At 39.3% G+C, this 17,351-nt stretch overlaps 1 protein-coding gene across 2 annotated transcripts in view; it reads left to right on the top strand.

The window, feature by feature from the left end:
* The first annotated feature begins 1,638 nt into the window (after positions 1 to 1,638).
* Positions 1,639 to 17,351, top strand: part of LOC5576694 (echinoderm microtubule-associated protein-like CG42247) — a 198,551-nt gene continuing 182,838 nt past the window's right edge. For both annotated transcript variants that reach the window (XM_021839057.1, XM_021839058.1), the window contains exon 1: positions 1,639 to 3,425. In XM_021839057.1, the coding sequence (XP_021694749.1) occupies positions 2,055 to 3,425 (1,371 nt within the window). In that variant the 5' untranslated portion in view covers positions 1,639 to 2,054. The remainder of the gene's footprint in view (positions 3,426 to 17,351) is intronic.

Raw genomic sequence — 17,351 nt, 5'->3', positions numbered from 1 at the left:
TCTTCTTTTGAATGAATCCTTGTTGGAAACTGCATGCCAAACGTCTTTACGAAAAACGTTCTTGGGCGAAACGTCAAAGCATTTAAGCAAACCCTCTAGTTTTATAAACCCTTCAGGTGATCCTGGTTTGGTCACTATGGCCCACGAAAAAACAATAGGAAAATGTTTTTTTTTTGGAGACCCTAATTTCGAACCTGTATCTATCTAGGGGGTGCGGACTCGAATATTTAAATCTTTCAAATTGAACACAATCTTTTCTACGAGTGCTAACCTTTGTTTGTTTGCTTGTCTCGCAGGAAACCACATTCGAAGTACACTCTTAAAATGTTTCACACAAAGCATAATTAATTCAATGCAGGCGATAAACCCAAAAAACAGAATTAATCAGAAAGTTTCTGGCCGTATGATAATTAAAAACATATTTGAGAAAAGCTGTAAAAAATCTCTGCATAATTTGGACCAAGCACATTTTTTTTAATAGTTCGTAGTCTTTGTGTTGTATAAATTGAATAACATTTTTAGCGTGACGAAATCATGACCCAATAACCCTAAGTATACTCTGATCATTTTTCTTGTTGATTTTTAGTTCACATCCCCCAGGTATCTATTATAGATCCAACTAAGTAATCTGAACTATTCGGCTGAAATGGTTTATGAGTAGAAGTACTTATATCTTGTACGCATTGATAACCAATTCCGGAAATGCATTCACACGAAAAGTAAGCTCCAATTACAATTCCTTTTAAACGGATTTTAAAAGCCCTTTTAGTTTTGTAGAAATCTTACAAAATCCTAAGCTAAGTACACTCAACTCTCCTTCACTCAACATCGCGTATTTAATATCGAGTTAGAGAACCATACGCAAAGTTGGTTTTCATGGCTACTTAGACGGTCCCTTGAATCGCATTTGTACTGGTTTTGTATTCTACAACTCGATACCTCCCTTACTCGAAGATCCCTTCAATATTGAGTTATGAAGAGTTGACTATATATTGTTTGTTCTAGGAATTTTCGACCCCTTGAATACGCCAAGAAATCTCCAACCTAATCCAGCAGAGAAAATATCTGACTGATGAAAGAACTTTCCCTTAATGTATATAATCTGACTTGCAACAAATCTTATCGCCATCTCATTGTACCCATTTCCACTCGCTTGTTTAGCACAAATCATCCAATCAATCAATCGACCGCTCGTTGAAATCTCCCAACCGAGATATAATCGACATTGGCCCATAGCACTACTTTCCCACAGCAAGTGAAAGCACCAGCATCCTTAGCTTCACCTACTTAGATGACTAGCCCTGACCGCAGCAGCACCGCTTGCTTCGATCGCTTTCAAATCGAATCTATGTCTTCGCATGCTCCACCCAAATGTAGCCTCAATTTTCCAACGAATAAATAAAATGCTTCTTGCCTGCGCGTTTGTCCCCTTGTCTGAGAGTGAATGTGCTTCCACTTTTACCCAGCTGTGCATGGGTTGCTTTGATGTGTTTTTCTTTTTTGCTAATAATTCGCGAATACATAAATGATGGAAAGAACGAACACAGCTCGAAACGAGACCAATCATTCGCATGGCAATTACGAATCTTTACCCCCTGTAACTCTTTTTCCCCACGTTGTCGGCGATTGGTGTAACTTTTGTTGGTCCTTATTGCGTGGCAACTGCGAAACGATTTACAATACGCCCTAACCCGCAGAGCTCGGCATCGGAGACAGTCTCGAGCAGTGAGTACTATGACGAGGAGGACGATCTGCTGGTAGATGGCGCTAACGAGTACCAGGTGGCAGCACCACCGCCGTACGTTCCGATTCGATCCTACGACGTCAACAAGCAGCGGTACTTCTCCAGCAGGGGAAACAACTACGGTCACCAGAATCAGCAGTACGGTTCAGCGTTTGTCCGCCGTGGCAGCACCAGCGGATTCGTAGATCTACGCCGGCCGGAGTTACCACGTGAGTGGCACGGTGGCGGATGTGAGGATTCGTCGTATTACCGGAGAGAGAACTACCACTACTACCACCATCGGAACGACCCGCACAGCAATTTCATCATTATGTCCAATGAAAGTGGCGCAGACGCCGAACGAGCCTTGAAAACGCCCCCCAATCCCGGAGACGGAGGCACCAGCACCAATACAGGCGCACCGATTACGACAACTGGCACCGCTGCTGGCGGTGGCCTACTGACGGCTTCGGGAGAGAATGGACCGTCGAGTCAGGTCAGTGGTTTACAAACAACACCAAGTAACGGAACGTTCGGTGCTAACGCTGCGGCGCCTACTTTGACCCAACAGCAACAACAACAGGCGGGTGATAATAATAACAATAATAGCAACGGTCAGAAGGAGGCCAACGAAAGTGAACCAACAGCGCCTCCACCCCCGAAGCCAAAGCCGTTAATCAAGAGCAAGGGATCGGTGTCCCCGTTACCGTTGAAGCGAGCAACACCAGCAGCAGCAATTAATAAGCCCACGACGCCCATACGGGAGCCCAATGGCAATGGCAACTTGGATGGCAGTCCACTAGCGGACGGCAATCCTCTAGGACCTACGGAATCAACTGGTAATGGACCACCGGGTAGCACCAGCTTTCGGCAACCGACGAATCCGAATGCTCCGACGCGTCCTCTCGGTGGCATAAAACCTCGCAAAGGTGGCTGGAAGGCTCGGCCGGACAGTGACTCGTTTGCCAACAATAACTTCTCACCTACGGACGACGACGAAAGTGGTCCCGTGGTGCCCCGGAACGTTAACGTGAATCCGGTGATAAACAGTAACGTAGTGGTGAATCGCAGTAAGATCGGTTCTAGTGGCGGTGGTGCAATTGGTGGTGGTGGCCGTGGAGGTTGGGGTGCAAATCAACGGCGCCAGGTGACTTCCAGTAGTCGCGTACAGAGTCCTTCGGGGGCCGGTGGAATTCCCCCAGGGGCACCCATAGTGGGAAGTGGTGGTGCGGCGCAAGTGCCGCCATCTATGGACAATCAGAGTGATCAATCGTCCTCGCAACCGCAGCAACCGACGACACCGGTCCATCCGGCGGTCAGTATAGCGGCGCGGAGTACTTCGCGCACCGACCTTTCCCTCGAGAACATTCCCGGTCCGTCCGGCTTATTGCCGCACAACCCGGGCGTACCAGGCACCATCGGGGGTAATCCGCAATCTAGGTATTCAAACCTGTCGTTCTGGAAGGCCAGAAGGGTGCTGTTCTACCGGAATGGCGACCCCTTCTTCCCGGGGGTCGAATTTCGCTTCAAACCCGGACGTGACATCTGCACGCTGGAGGCGCTCCTGGATAAGATCTCCGCCCGGATGGATCTTCCCCGGGGTGCCCGCTACATCTTCTCCATGGACGGCGACCGGAAGTACTCGCTGGACGAACTGGAAGACGGCTCCAGCTACGTGGTGTCCTCATTCAAAGTCTTCAAGGTAGGTACCCTTTGATTATATTCCCCTAGGACCTACACGCCATATCGATTTCAACAGTCCCCACATACGAAAGTTGGCGAAAAAAAGTCCCATTTCGCGGGGAGTTTTGTTTTGGTGTCCCCGAAAATCCGTTCGCTCCCGTTTTTCTTCTACAGGCAGGTTTCTAGGTTACGTTGCCGTCACTTGGCGAGGAGACCTCGCGCGAGTGAGCACCCCGCTAATTAGCAATGCAAATGGGGTAGACCAATCAATGTGCTTACTGAGGGGGGAGGTGTGCGTGTGCCCATTCCCCCCATGCTCCCCCTCCGTGTCATAAGGATTAACCACGCTTTCGGTGAATCGTGAGAGAGTGGTTTGTGGAGGAAGTCGGGTTCTCACATCGCATGGGTTTCGCCGCTGTTGGTCAGCTCTCTTGTAAGGGTATTTTTTGTTGTTTTCGGGAGGAATCGATATTTGACCGCCTTGCGAAGGCGGTCGGTTGGTAATGGTCGTGTATTGACGTCTTTGTCGTCGTAGACGTTCTATTGCTGGAGCTGTCACATGACGTGGTTTGAAGGGGTCGCCTCATGTTTGGGTGAACTGAATTATGGGTTTCTGGTGGTTACCGTTTTAGAATAATATATTTAGTTGAGAACAGTATCACGCTTGATGACGCTTGGACTGATGTGTTTTATAGGCATGGAGAAAATAGAAAGATCAAAGGCTGCGTCTTATTTATAGGAGCATTCACAATTTCATTTTCATAACATGAATTATATTCATCAGATCTCTTAAAGTGCAGTATAAAAAAGAAAACTATTCTACTATCTGAATTTTATATTACTGTTTTTAAAAATGTTTCAGCCATTTATGATGCGATAACACTTTAAGTGTTTTTATTTGAAATTCTGAACATAATATTAGAAAACACAGCTGGCTGTTACCTAAGACAAGACGTGCCAGGTCAAAGTATCAAAATGAAACCAATTGCCTGTCAAAAAAGACTACTTCTCATTGGTCGTTTTGGCAAAGGCCTACTTTCACATCGTTGAGTTGAATTGCAACAGGAGGCACTTTGTTGCTAGCCTTGCCGTGTTGCTAGTTCATAACTTAGAGTTTGTATCAAAAGTTTGGAAAATGTTCATGATAACTTTTTGTTTCAAATCCATCGAATATAATGTTAAGTTTACCGCATGTGCTCTTACAATGCAAAAATGAGAGGGACAAGTGAGAAATTAGGAAAAAATTTTCATGGGAGTATTCCTCTAGAAAGTTGAAGATACATTTACAAGGAATGTATTAGGTACATGTTTTATAGATCGAATTTTCATCAGTAAGTTACAATTTTAAGTATTATTACAAGCTGCTAACGATAAACCGGTATTTTGTTTTCATTTCATATGAAATTTTCGACGGTCTAACGTACCCCAAAATATCATTATACCCGAGGTAAGTTCCCACTTCAAAACGAAACTTTTTCTACACGAGCGGTTCCATTTGAATTCGAATGTCGGTTTACTTTTGTATTTTTTGATTTGGATGAAATTTTGCACATGCTTTCTTTATGCCCAAACATGCCTTTTTGCATCATCGGCTCGCCATTTTGACTCTAGCCTTACTTTTGAGAAGGGCCTAAGAAAAAAATCCTCAATAATTTTCAAAAAATTATAACTTAGAAACGGTTTGTCCGATCAGTTTGGTGCCTTCCGCAAAGCTTTAGGTTATTGTTGGGACTATCTGGAAAAAAATATACACTGTAAAAAAATGTAGTATTTTTTTATATATCGAAAATAAAGCTTAAAAATAAATTTTCTCAAAAATCGTATTTTTGATTTTTTTAATTTTTTTATATGTTAAAGTAGACAAAAAATGAAGTCTTTTGCACAGTGGGTCAAGATGGAGAAATCATGGACAAAAAAGTTATGATTTTTAAAAAAAAGGTGAATTTGTTGGAAATGGTCATTGCAATGCATTGGTTTGACCACATTTAATGGAAATGGTCGTTGGTTTGACCACATTTAATCTGAACGCTTTTTTAATTTGTACCCCGCTAATGTGCATTCATTCTGCTCATGGAACGGAGTAAAGAGGAAAGGAACTTTGTGAAACGGAACGCAGAATCAAAACAAAACAGCCAAATAGGTAACCAGAAGTACGATTTTCTGTTGCTCCTAGAGCAAAGACAAATTAAAGACCTCGATGTCCCTTGCAGTTGCCCAAAAATGTAAGGCTCATAAAGTAATCTAGAATGCCGTGAAAAGTGTACTGCGATCTGTCAAACTTGGATACCTTTTGTACTACCCTAAGACAAGACGCGTCAGGTCGAAGTACAAAAATGAAACCAATTACCTATCAAAAAAGACCACTTCTCATTGGTCGGTTTGGCAAAGGCCTACTTTCACATCGTTGAGTTGGATTACAACAGGGCACTTTGTTGCTAGCCTGGCCATGTTGCTAGTTCATAAGTTAGAGTTTTTATCAAAAGTTTGGAAATTATACATGAAATCTTTTTGTTTCAAATCCATTTATATTCGATGTTAAGTTAACCGCATGTGCTTTTACAATGCAAAAATAATTAAAAAATGCATAAATGAAAGCAAAATAATGGAAATTGTGTCAACTTTCTCTAAAAATTTCGCCGGTTTTGAATATAAACCTGATTTTTAAATAAGCTAACATCCTCTATTGCACTGTGTGAATGAAGCGTGCAAGAAACAACAACATTATGAATCTTGATATTTGAATATGTTCACAAGATTTATTTAAAAAGGATACTGGTAGCACTGGCTTTTGTATCATCAAGGTTATCGACTGAAAAACAACGGGGCAGTCTTAGTTGAGCTGTCACGTCCTGTCCTAGGTACTACCGAGGGACCAAATGCAGTACTAGAAGTGGTACACAATCTGAGCCCGAGTGTGACGGACCTGTCCTAGGGTGAATAGAAGTTCAAATTAAAAATGAACCCCGATGGTTTGCATGAGGTACCGTTCAAATGAGGAGGGTACACGGTATAGTGCTAATCACCATCATAACTAGGTCTATCCAAAGATCGACCTGTATTCAAGGTTGATGATACGTGATAATTTTCACTACAGCGGCAAGATTAGGTTCATTGTCAAATGATGTGAATGTTCATGCTGAAGAAAAGTATGCACTTCAACAGAAAAGTAATCGCCATCTCGATGCGTGGGAAATTTCTTGCAAGAAATGCTCAAGAAAAGCATTTTTCTTTGATCGCAGTACGCAGTTGAAAAAACATGTCATTTCAAATTGAGCTCACTGTTGGAAATTTCTTGAGCAGAAATTTTTACTTTTCTTGAGCGGAACAGCATACTTAGCTTGAGAATGAATGCTTCTTTGTTTATTTATGAGACAGATGAATGAACTCCTTCTGAATCAGGGTGATGCTAGTTCACTGTTTGGGATGAATCTTAAGTTTCCTCACTCGCAATAATATTCATTGGGTATAGGATATTCATCGACAGGAATATGATGAACCGATTCTATGGACTTATCCACGGTCTTCTTTTATTGTCGACTTTCTTTTTCTTTTCCGCTGTAAATGCGGGCCGTGTTTACATAAAATGACATCCGGACCAACATCCAGTGAATTAATGTTCACCGGATGAACATTGAATGGATGAATGTGCAGCGAAATTGTTCATTTTTTGTAAATACGTCCTCAAAAACTAATCCTTCTGCTTCATAAGAAACCTTCAAAACTCAAAATTTAGATTCTTGGCCATTTGATTCCGTTTCATTTGAGCGAATCATGCACTTAGTGTGGATATAAGAGCTCCAAGTTGACTCATTCCTGTATCAATCTTAATAATTCTATAACAAATTCGGGTACCATTCACTCGAAAGACAAATAACCGAAGGACATTTACCCGAATGCAATACTTTCCGGAATGCGACATTTACCCGAATGCTACATTCACCGACAATGCGACAATAACCCGAATGAGGTCCCCAGTGATTCTAGAAACAATCATTTTGGTTTCGCTATAATACAGAAATCTTACCTGTTATTTGACTTTCTGGACCTTGGTAATAACACTCGAGTTCAATAACGTCCTAAAATTAATTTGGTACATTGGCTGGTTGTGTTCAATACATCACATATTCTGCGTCATCGGCTATTTGGTTAACTAGACTAAGGGTCTTGAAACTTTCAGTATATCGGCATAAATTAAACTAATAGCACGTTTCTCGTAGTAAGGTAATCTTTGATACTGAAAATGTAATCATATCCAGTTAAGTATATCAAAAATAATAATTACTACTTATCAACTGTAGTACCATTATTATGATATCAGCACCAATCAAAAACAGGCTCTTCTGTTTAAAAAAACTAGGCGAGTATATCTGCTGAGAAAAGTCTATTATGTAAATAGTAGATTTGAGAGCATAATTCGAATATAACAGCAAATTATTTAAAGGATGTAAAATTTCCTATTAAAAATATAAGCAGGTTGCGTTTACAACAGTATGCCACAAAAGAACAGCAGCTTATTAAAAGAAGGGTGAATTTCCGATAAGAGCACTAATACGCCAATTTAGCTGAAGACCAAACTGAGAGTCGTAGGTTCGAATCCCATCAGTCGAGGATCTTTTCATAAGGGAAATTTTCTCGATTTCCCTGGGCGTAGAGTATTTTTGTACATACCACACGGTAAACGAATGCAAAAATGATACATTGGCGAAGAAACCTATCAGGTAATAACTTTGGAACTGCAAATAAGAACACCATGCTGAGAATCAGAATCTGGCCCAGTTGGGACGTCACACCATAAAGAAGGAAGATACCTCTCAAATAATCAACGATTAATAGAAAATTAATAGAAAATATTCCATATTATGGAAGACCAACAATAACCAGAAAGAGGATGGAGAATCGTGTTTGTTCATATTTTCCAGATTCTCTACAAAATGAAGCAGGAGTTTCAGTTTTAGGCGATCGTGTCTGGTACACTATACAATACACAATTCCGGAAAATGTCATTTCCTGGTAAATGGTATTCGGGTATTTCTCATACAATCAATCTAAATAACAAAGCAGCCGATCACTCTGAATATTTGATGCATTGGACACAATCAGCCAGTAATCAATGGATCACATTGAAGTGTTCAGAAAATCAACTCAAAGTCCGTAAAATCAAGCTCTCGGTAAGATTTCTGGAAACCCCAGTCGTGTGAATATCGCATTCGGGTATTTGTCTTTCGGGTATTGGTTACAGTATCTATCCAGCGAACCAGTCAATATTTCAGAAACGCTGCCAATACCTATCTCTGGAAATCTGTCCGGTTTCACTCATGGCAACTAATTATCACCTGATTATGTGAAAAAAAGAAACCGCGATAATCAGTTCCCGATTTTCACTGAGAATGAACGTTTGTTATTACCGATTAAGAGACCAATAGTTTTGACAATTGAATGAACTAGAATGAATGTCCGAGAGCTTTTTTTGTTACGGGCAATGCTGAAACCGACGAAAGCTCACAGCTGCAAAAATATTACAGCTGTTTTCGTGACCGAAGCGATCAAACAAGGCGCGTTGAGATTTGTGATCCTTATCGGCCAAAAAATCGAGATGAGTGTTCACCGATACGATTATTGGGAACCTTGCCTGTATTCATATGGAAGGAAAGTCTATGATTAAAATATTAAGAAAACAATAATCACTGAGAGTAGAACTCTTAAGAACAGCTAACATATGGAAGATAGGAAAATCTCCAGATGCATATATACGAGCCGTCATCAGTCCCATATTATGGTATCGTTGACATTTTTGACCAACAAACCAAATTATATTATAACGGTTATTAAGAAAATTTTCCGGTTTGCGGTAGCCGCCAAGTTCTACCGCAGCTGTCAAAGTTCTACCGCAGGCTTCGAAATCATTCTATCATTGAAGCAAACAATTCAATCATAGTATGCTTAAAAGAGAAAACGGTATGGAAAATAGCAACAAACAACACCAAAGTAACCATGGAGAATTATATAATTGCATATATAATGCAGCTGCATTGCCGTAAGCCTACCATTAAAGTAGTTTAAAAGTGGAAAAGGGCACTTTTACAGTTAAAATAATGTAAAAGGACGATAAAGTAATGAAGCAACTTATAAAGTAATATTAATGCAGCAGTACAATTTATAAAGTGATGTTAGCGCATTGATACATTTGTAATGTAGGGTTAATGCTTTATTGCTTGACAGCTCTTGAAATTTATTGAATAAAAGCAATGTTGCATCAATGGTGTTGATATGCAGTAGAATACGTGCAATGTTATAATGTTTGTGGTTACTTGGGCAACCATCAAGACGGTATCCAAGGTTTCATTGAAGCCTACGGACGACAACTTCGGATATCGAAAAACTTTAAATACCGAAATTGTATACTCAGTAACAACGTGACCGAACGATAGCTCTCACTTTTAGATTCTGACACTATTTTCGTATGTAACTGGTCGATCATAAGGGGATTCTCAAGATAGTCCTACATACAGTATTAGACAAAACATATGCAACTTTTTTGATTTTCCATACAAAATGACCAACTTTGGTAAGCTATATCTCAGTTATTTATGGACCGATTTGAATGAAATTTTAACAGAACATCAGAAATAACTTGAATTGAATCATATATTTTTGAGTGTATTTTCCAACCAGAAGTTCAAAAGCAGTAACAGTTTGACTAAAGTAGTCTAGTCTAGTAGTCTAGTACACGACACTGAAGACGACCTTGCAATTGAGGTCAAAATACGTGTGTCTATCAAAGGATACATATTCCAGTGGAATTGAATGGCACTTTAGTACTAAATTTGGGTTTAATTTTCTTATAGTTTTATTATTATAGTTTAATTACCTTTACCTATACCTATTATAAGTTATCGGTTTGCCAAAGGCTAAAGAGAGCATGCAGACTTACTTTTTTATTCCCCAGGGGCTGCCTAGCCTACGTTTTCTACTTTACGGCCTAAGCCGTCGGATGCTGGACGCCTTTCGTTCCCACCACTCCACCGCGCGGACACTTTATTTCAGCGGCCTCGCCGCACTATTCCCACACTAATTCCGGGTTTAGGGATTTGCTTTCAGAATTTCGTATTTTCTTTCGTAACCCCGGAGCACTGGTTTTTTCGGGCTATTTCGGGACCCCGGTAGCCTAGCTAATGTCGGGCTAATTTCGGGACACGGAACACGCGGTCACACCTACAGGGCCTTTTCATGTGGTCCCTGCCACTTCTCAATTACGCTGCGCACTACCGGGTAACTATTTATTCCAATTCGTTCACTTAAACATCTTTGTGGCCAATTGGGCCAATTGGGTTTTAGTTGGGTTCACTTTATAACTTCTATGCACACCAACTACTTTTTTTGTATCTCTATCTTTGCCAAGCACGTCCGAATTCCACGAGACACAAGCACCAAGAGAGGGATCTTCTATCCCTCCGATCGAGTCGGAAACAGCGTCGCATGGTCTAAACCAGTGCTTCCCAAACTTTTTCAACTTTCGCCCCCTTGAGGCCAACATTTATCTGGAATCGCCCCCCTGATATGTGATTTCAATATTTTATTAAATTAAGTGCTTTACGTCAAAATAGGTCTTCGAATCGATACAGAATGATGATACAATAACTATTAAGTTCTATTACTTTTAATAATAACTATTATTTTCTTGAATATCGATATTTCAAAATAATTAGGTATGATTAACTGGATTTCATTTTATAATAACAATTTCAACAATATTTTGCGTACATTACAGGAATCAGCTTTCGTACAAGTTCGGTCCAGTTTAAACATTTTGAATGTAATATATACATAGGCGCCAACTTCTGGGAATGCTTCGTTAATGGTGATTTCATACTGATTTGTGTTTTATTTCTAAAATTACTGCAATAATTTTCAGCATTTGTGAATAATAAATGTTTGACGTTTCTGGGAACGATATTTTTTTCATTCAATCCAAAAACACTGAACAAATATATAAAAATCCAGAATGTTTTTGAACTTATATATTAATGCAATATATAAAAAGGGAATTTTTCCTAACACCAAGAAAAAATTGTCACTAAAATGATTTGTACCATAAGAAATGATGAAAGAGTGCAATCGAAACTTCAAAATAAGTAGTATAGATTTTTTTCTGTAAAAAAGCTGGATGCCAATGAAAGAAGTATTAGCTTCCTAACCTCAAAGTTCCCACATAGAAGATTGGGCATTTGCAAAAAGTCTTAAAATTTCTCAGATACTTAGTACATCCAAATTATGTTGTGTATCAAATGTTATCTGTGACTAATCATCCGGCCTTGTAAAAATTTCAAATTTCGACCATTCTTAAAACGCACATGAGATTAAAATACCTGAATGCATAACATGTATTTGAGAATTATCAAGTGTAGTCTATCATAATTTTAATATGACTCTGATTGGAGATATATCGACCAAAGGTAAAATATTCCTGGAATTAGATAAGTTTGGAATTGATTAACGTTCAGATGTGTGTCCTAAAAAGATTATGAGTAATTATTTTCAAATGCTTCCGTGTTAGCCTTTTCGCCCCCTTTCTGGATTTTTCGCCCCCCAAATTCCTTTTTACAAATTTTCGCCCCCTTGAGCTTGAAAATCGCCCCCAGGGGGGCGAATTCGCCCACTTTGGGGATCACTGGTCTAAACTTTTTGACCTTCCCATTTTCGCCCATTCGTATCGCGAGTGGGGTTTTAGAACAGCGGGGGATACTGAGCTTGAGACGTTTTTCCGACGGCGTGTTGATAGGCGAGTTTTTCAAAATAAATTTAGTTTTTATTGGATTGTGAGTATATATAATTTTTGTTTTGCAATTTTATGGTACATTAGAAATGTAATACTATACCCTGAGAGAGACTCGTGAAGAGGAAAAATATCAACGTCATATGCAGCCCAGATTCCTCTGCCACGAAACGTCAAATGCAGCCCGCCGTTTTTATGGCTGCAAAAGTGAAAAGTATTGTATTCAAAATAAACTGTTAATAAAAACCTCAGTCGGCAGAGCAATTTTTTCCAAAGTTGCTTATAAATCTAAACACAAGATTAGTTATATCTAATGTCTGCTACGTTTGCTGAAATGAAATTTAACTCAAAAGGCTATTTATGATTCGGTGTGATGCAAACGCTGCTGAGAGGTTCATGTGAGGGTTTGAACGGCTTGATTGGTGTAAACACAAAGTGGAATAAGAAAAAAATCAGCAATCACAGAAAAAGAAGACCGTCTTCGCGAGTCTCGTCTCAGCCTATACCTATACCTATATCTTATACGAATTCTATACATAATCTACCCCTTTGATCTAAGTGCTAACTAGAACATATTACAAATAATCGTTGACTCTCTTGCGTTGAAGCTTGGTGTTATTTTGATGAAAAACATTAAGGACGTATAATAAATCCGTATATAACATTTAGTACACCATTATCATTTACCTGAACAAATTATACTGTTTGAAGATAAATGTTATTCTACAGTCAATCATGAATGGCCTTGTTGTTTTTGTAGAACACTATTTCCCATAGCAGTTTCATGTTTTTAGTACGATTTTTTAAGCATTACATGTCATATGATTCTGAAAAATGCGTTATACTGAATGCGTTAAATGAAATTATAGACGAAAATTAGTCATTATTGAAAATTTTAATGAGGTGGTATCCGTTACTTTATGCAAAAATGGCACATTCAAATGCTTAAAGCCTCAGTTAACTATAACTCATCAAAAAGCACACACAAGCCATCAAACCGCTTAACTTTCGAATGGTGGGTGAAGATTTTAATTCCGTAACATGAAAAATTTCAAAATATGTATAGTTATGTGTGAACTTTTCATGATTCTTATTACGAGCCTAATATTGCCTAATAATCCGGACACTTTGATTCTAAGAATCACTGAAGAGGCGTCTAAGAATTTTAACAGTTCGTGTGAAAAGTTTCCCATACAAAGCGAAACGTCTGGAATTTGAAGCTGTTGAAAATATGAATCAAAATTGAAAACGTTAAGTTCAAAACAAACATGATGCAGGATCTTTTGGTTCACACTTTGACAGAAAGTTCTGCGAGCGCAGCAGACTATGTTCCAATGGGATATATTTCCAAGATGAGAAAAAAGTATTCTGATTATCCTTCGGGCCACAATGTACAATATATGTTGTTTTGGTTCACGCACTTTTCTCTCTTTTTGCTTCTCTTTTGGAAAATTAATTGCCAATTTCAATCAAAATTTCAATTTCTATATTCATAACATCGCGTACACGTGGACGTAGTCAGTCACGACCAACCAGCATACATGTGTCCTATTACAGCATTTGCACGCCTACTTCAACCTTGCAACCTTGAATGAGGATCTTTTTTGCTCTTCATTTTAACAACATAGCAACCACTGACGGGCAGTGAAATGGTCACTGCGATAGCCTTCTTGCATTAGTCGGATTTCCGCCTTATATCTAATCAAGGTTTATTAGTTTTTAACGACTTCCTCTACAGTCCTTGCGCGCCTACCACAACCTATGGCAGTTTTTCAACCATTTAGTTCAGGCTAATTACACCCGATTCCACCACATTCAGCTAAAAAAAACGCTAATAAATTGAAAACTAATTTCCTTTGATTTTCCTTCGCTGTTTTAAAGGTGCGGTCTTTTTTTTTCTGCCTTATAGCATCGCGTAATATCCCATTAGTGTTACTATAATCAATCATTTCCAATATTCTTTCGTTCGGCCACCCCATTTACTACCGTCGTCATCAGGGTGCAATTTAATTTCCACTCGATGTTGAAGACAGAAAAAAAATTCCGCAATTTTCATACTGCGCCGAAAATGAGAGGCTAATTTCAAGGTACAGGTACAGGGACGTTCGCATCGTCATTTTCCAGTTTAATTTATGACTATGCGAAACCGCAACAGCACCGCATTTTTTTTTTTTGGATATGTACAGTGTGAGGAATGGTCAATCCGAATCATCATCGTAGAGAAACGGGAACAGGGTCAAAGGAATAAATTTTTCTTCGACGGCATTCGCCATGCTGGTTTCCATGCTTTCACTTTCACTCACACGGAGTTCCTATTACTAGTTGTGGGCAGATTGTGCAGGGATGGTAACGGGTCTCTTTTTTAGAAAGTTGGACTCTATTTTGAAACAGAGTTTCTAAAAAGACTCTATTTTCAATTTATGTGGATAGTCTCTAAAGTCTTTTTTGGGGCAAAAGGGCTCTACTAAGCTCACTTTTTCAGTATAGTTAACGCTCCCTTAAGCTTGATTTTCTGCTGAAAAGGGATCGCTAAAGATTTTGAATGCATTTTTTCCAAACTTCAAAACTCTGAACTTCAAAAGTGGATGAATCGTCCAGTCAGTTGACAAGAATATGATCCGCAGTTTTACTAAGGATATACCTCCAGTTATTACCCAAACAATTCCTAAACTATTTATTTAGAACTTTTTTCTTTATAATGGATTTTATTTTACTAGATTCCTTCATGTTCTGCTCTAGAAACTACTATAGAACTTTCCACGGAATTTTCTGCGAGGGATCTTTAAGAAATTCTCCATGAATTACTGAGGTACTCTTTAAAATACCCCATCTGTAATCAAAGTGGATTTTTTTAAAGAATTTGTGGAACAATACATGCGCAGAATCCTAATGTAAATCCAAATGTTTTAATAGATTCCAACATGACTCCTCCTTTGTTCTTTGAGAATTGTTATCATTATAAACTTCCTATACGAGACTTTCAGCCCATAACTGGTTCGTCTCTTTCAAGAATTGCTTCACAGCTTCCTCAAGGAATAGGGTGCTTAAATGTTTAATATAATCATATTTTTATTAAATAACGCAACAGAGCTTAAATTGACGCTTATATTGAGCTGTTCGGTAATCCCATCCACATGGTTATTAAATTAATCAACTCATTACGCGTGGTAAAGATGGACGACACGTTGATAGCCTTCCCACATCTTTACTCTTCCACAATACAGTTGTTGTGGAAGCGATGTAGGTACAATAGGCAAACAGTTTCAACACTAAATGAATCGCACTCGCTCTTTCCGCGTGTGTAGTAAAAATGAGATGGATGGATATGGGTTATGAAAGGGGTCCGCGTGGTCTGTAGGGCTTTGAATTCTAAACTTGTAACCAACTCATTTATTGGGTCACCAAGTGGCTCGGTAGCTTAGTTGGTAAAGCGCTCGTCTAGCATACAAGAGTCCTGGGTTCAAATCCCAGCCGAGCACGTGGATTTTTTTCATAATTTCACCCATAATTTGTCCATCTTTACCACGCGTAATCAGCCCTGTCGTCCTGCTTAGTCGCGCTTAGTCGACGACTAAGAAGCTTTTCTCAGATTTTTTTTAGAATTTTTCACCCGAAGACATAAAATATAATGTATGAAATCAACAACAATCTAACGCCCCATAAGATATCAATCGAAATTTTCAACCTGTACCTACCAACGCCCTGGAGTAATTTAAACCTATTTGCATAAAATTTCATATATATTCTGAGCATATCGCCGCCCTGTAGAAAATCAATCGAAATTTACGAGCTGTATCAACGCCCTAGAGTAATTTCACCACATCGAATGGAAATTCCAGGCATTATCAACGCCTTAGGATAATTTGACCTTATTCCACATATATCAAAATCGAAAACTCCAAGCAGTATCAACGCCCTGAAGTAACTTGTCCCATATAGAGCCGTAACATCCTAACGCCCTGTATGACATCAATTAAAATTTCAAGCTTTTTCAACGCCTTGGAGTAACTTGACCTCACCTTATGTAGACCAAGTGCATCTTTACGCACCACATCACTTGAATGGTCCGAGCATTATCAAAGCCCTAGAGTAATTTGGACTCATGCCATGTAAATCAGTTGCATCTCAACGCCCTAAGGGACAAATGTTAAGATGTATAAATGCCCTTGACTAATTTTTCCTTGTCTTACGTAGATGTGGTGCACCTCAATGCCCTGCATCGATTGGAAACTCCAATATGGATTCACGCCCTAGAGTAATTTAAACGTGTCTCATATAGATCAGCTGCATTTTACGACCCTGTAGGACATTATTTAAAAATTTCAAACTGCATAAACGCCCTGGATTAATTTGACTTCATCCCATGTAAATCAAGTGCATCTTGACGCCCTGTATGACATCAATAGAAACACCAAGCTCTATCAACGCCCTGGAGTAATTTGACCTCATCCCATATCGATCAAATACATCTCAATGCCCTAGGACAACAATTGAAAATTTAAGCTTTATCAGTGCCCTGGGAAAATTTGACCTCATTTTTCGTAGACCAAGTGCATCTTTAAGCCCTGTAGGACATCAATCGAATATTCCGAGATTTAATATCGCCCTGGAGTGATTTGACCTTGTTCCATGTAAATAAGTTGCATTTTAACGCCCTGTGGGACAATGTCAAAATGTATAAACGCCCTCCTCTAATTTGACCTTGTCTTACGTAGATCAGGTGCACCTCAATACCCTGTATCGATTGAACATTCCAATCTGTATTAATGCCCTGGAGTAATGTGACCTTGTCTCACGTAGATCTTAGATAAGGTGCATATTAACGTCCTGTAGGACATCAATTGAAAATTCCATGCTGTATCATCGTCCTGAAGTAATTTGGACTCGTGTCATGTAAATCAACTTTATGTTAACGCCCTGTTCGATATCTATTTTCCTTGTTGTCTTACGTAAATCAGGTGCAACTTAATGCTCTGTTTCCATTGAAAATTCCAAGCTGTATCAACGCCCTGGAGTATTTTGACCTCATTCTATGTAGATCAGGTACATCTCAACACCCTGTAGGACATAAATTAAAAATTCCAAGCTTTAGCAACGCCCTGGAGTAATTTGGCCTTCTTTTACGTAGTTCAGAAACATCTTAACGCTTTGTATAACATCAATCGATCAAGC

This window comes from Aedes aegypti, chromosome 1, assembly GCF_002204515.2.
Source record: "Aedes aegypti strain LVP_AGWG chromosome 1, AaegL5.0 Primary Assembly, whole genome shotgun sequence".
NCBI lineage: Eukaryota > Metazoa > Arthropoda > Insecta > Diptera > Culicidae > Aedes > Aedes aegypti.
This window is presented reverse-complemented; position numbering and strand designations above follow the sequence as displayed.